General features: G+C 30.1%; 1 protein-coding gene across 1 annotated transcript; it reads right to left on the bottom strand.

Moving 5' to 3' along the window:
* Positions 1-1,468: 1,468 nt before the first annotated feature.
* LOC120140385 (bZIP transcription factor 2-like) lies at positions 1,469-2,357 on the bottom strand. The gene has a single exon (XM_039155372.1). It carries the CDS (start codon positions 1,997-1,999, stop codon positions 1,520-1,522), a length of 480 nt encoding a protein of 159 aa, XP_039011303.1. The 5' UTR covers positions 2,000-2,357; the 3' UTR covers positions 1,469-1,519.
* Between the last annotated feature and the right edge of the window lie 217 nt (positions 2,358-2,574).

Below are 2,574 nucleotides of genomic sequence, written 5' to 3'. Positions count from 1 at the left end.
TAATTTTTTTCACTTCATTTTTTATTTTACCATCACGCTTTACGCACGCCACAAATGGACGATGGGCAGGTTTGCGAAAATATATATAAAAAACCAATACTTGTATCATAATATCTTTTAACTTAATTTATAAATTAATTAGGCGTGCACTCATGTTGTTTACTTGCATATGTTAATGATGTTGGATTAAGTTTAAATTTATTAGTTAATAAATATTGCGCACTTAATTAGTAATTAATTACTGTTTTACAAAGTGTTTTGTACCAAAAAAAAATTATAAGAAGTGCCTATCAATGCCTGATAGACAGAAAGGTATACGTAATCAATGCGTTATTTTAAAAAAAATAATAAATTTATGGATAAATTACATCTTTAGTATCTAAACTATTATTTTTGTTTTATGTTGGTACTCCACTGTTGAAAACTTAATGGTGATATTGACATATCACAATAAAATAATGTCACGTTGTCATTGAAAAAATAAATTTTTTTACATAAGTAGTTCTGTTAATTTTTATCGGTAATATATCAAATTGAAACCTAAACTAAATATTAGGCATGATTTTGAAAAAAAAATAAAGTTTGAGTACCAAACCAAAACAAAAGAATAGTTTAGATACTAAATGTGTAGTTTATCAAAAATTAATATATTACAAAATTATAACTTATACCTACAGGCACGGTTTATCTTATTTATTATTATTTTTTGGGTATGATTGGTTCATGTATAATTGATGAATCTTTAACAAAATTATTATTATTTTTACTTAAATACGTTGATGGCAAGCTAATGAAACCAAACCTAAGGATCAAAGATGGGTTAAAGAGATAGAGACATTTGGACAACTTCTTTAATCTTATTCTATATTATATTTAGTTGTATGTCATGTTTTATTATTTTAATTTTATATTTAATGATAGACTAATTGTCTTGTTGTGAAGACAACATCGATGATAGTTTTGGTATTTGCTTAAGCTTAGAATCAATGACGTATAACTTATTGATTATTTTTTCTAAATGTTATAATTCGAATAAATACGTCTATAGAATGTTTTATTGTTAATAGTGTATATGTATCTCACGTTAGTAATTAAACACGTTTAAAAATATCACATCAATAATATGTGCTAATCGTTAGTCAACTAACTACTTATAAGAGATAAAATAATTATGTATGCAAACGTTGAATAATTTTGTCACGGTGTTATTAAAAAAACATAGAATTTTCGCTCTATTAGGGTGGGAAATTAATTTATTTTAAATTTTTTAATAAACATTTTAAGTAAAAAGTAAGTTTGCACATTAATCAAAACTTAAATTAAATGTGTAAACTAATAACTAATAAGAATGTTGTATAACCTAGCTATGGTTTTGGCCTGGTTATCACAAATCTTCATCCATGGATCCTTTTATTAAAGAAACCCTTAGTTAAAATAGAGTACAATAACATCTTTTAAAACAAACACCGAGCATGAAAACAACCACAAAACAAGTAATAACAACACAGAAACGATTAAATCAGTACATGATCATATCAGCAGCTGCAATAATGGGCTGGTGATTCACAGAGAAACAACTCCATTGATTAATATTCATGAAGGTATCATCATCAACCCGATGATGATGGTGATCATATCCGAAAACCCCGTCGCCTGAGTCTATGAAACCGACGATTTCATTGAGAGATTGAAGCCTAGCACTGAGCTCAGCCATCTGAGCTCTAAGAACCGAGTTCTCAGCCTCCATGTTCAAGTAAAGTTCAGCGGCTATGTTGATGCTCGTAAGGATCCGGTGGTTTTCATTTGTGAGCTGAGAAACTTGGCCCATCAGATCATCGAGGTGCTTTTGTTTACGCACCCGAGACCGGCGAGCGGCTTCCCTGTTGGACACCTTTCTTTTGCGCTTTCTTTCGTTTAAAATCTGCTGAAAATCCTCGTCGGAGCAAGAGCTTCTCAGTGGAGTTGAGGAGGAAGATGATCCCGTTTTTGACGTAGCCATACCAATAACAATTATAACAAAACAAAAAGAAAAAATGATTATTTATGAAAAATGGTTAAGAGAGGTAGCTGATTATTTATGAAAACACATAGAACCAGTAAAGGAAAACAACGGAAAAAGATTGAACAAGATGGGTCCTGCGCCTGAGAGTGGAGTTTGTCATAAAACCACAAAGGAGGATTTCACTGAGTATTGGAGACATGAGTCTCGAGCATCAGGATCTTAACAGGCATCAAAAGATTGATTTTGCTAAGAAAATCTGGGATTTTTCTGTATATATATGTGTAAGATGAAAGACGATGAAGAATATGTAGAGAAAACTAAAGGGAAATGAAGAAGATGAAGGAAAGAGGTTGATGTGGGGATTCCACGGTGGTCTTTATAAACAGAAATTACCCATTGGAAACACATAAACTAATGGGGAAAACACATTGCTGATTTGCATCTAAAATGTGGGCGAAATTAATTTTGCATAATGTCAAAATTATACCTCAATATTTATTAAAATAATTATTTTGAATTTTATTTTTATGTATCTTGATTTAACTTTTAATTTTTGAGTAAAAAGATCTTTT

Source organism: Hibiscus syriacus, unplaced genomic scaffold, assembly GCF_006381635.1.
Source record: "Hibiscus syriacus cultivar Baekdansim isolate YM2019G1 unplaced genomic scaffold, ASM638163v2 tig00110783_pilon, whole genome shotgun sequence".
In the NCBI taxonomy this organism is placed as follows: Eukaryota; Viridiplantae; Streptophyta; class Magnoliopsida; order Malvales; family Malvaceae; genus Hibiscus; species Hibiscus syriacus.
Note: the sequence above shows the minus strand (reverse complement) of the source record. Positions and strands in the feature narration are given on the sequence as shown.

What these genes read in the sequence shown, in the direction of transcription:
- LOC120140385 (XM_039155372.1), bottom strand. Translation starts at nt 1,999, where the DNA reads ATGGCTACGTCAAAAACGGGATCATCTTCCTCCTCAACTCCACTGAGA.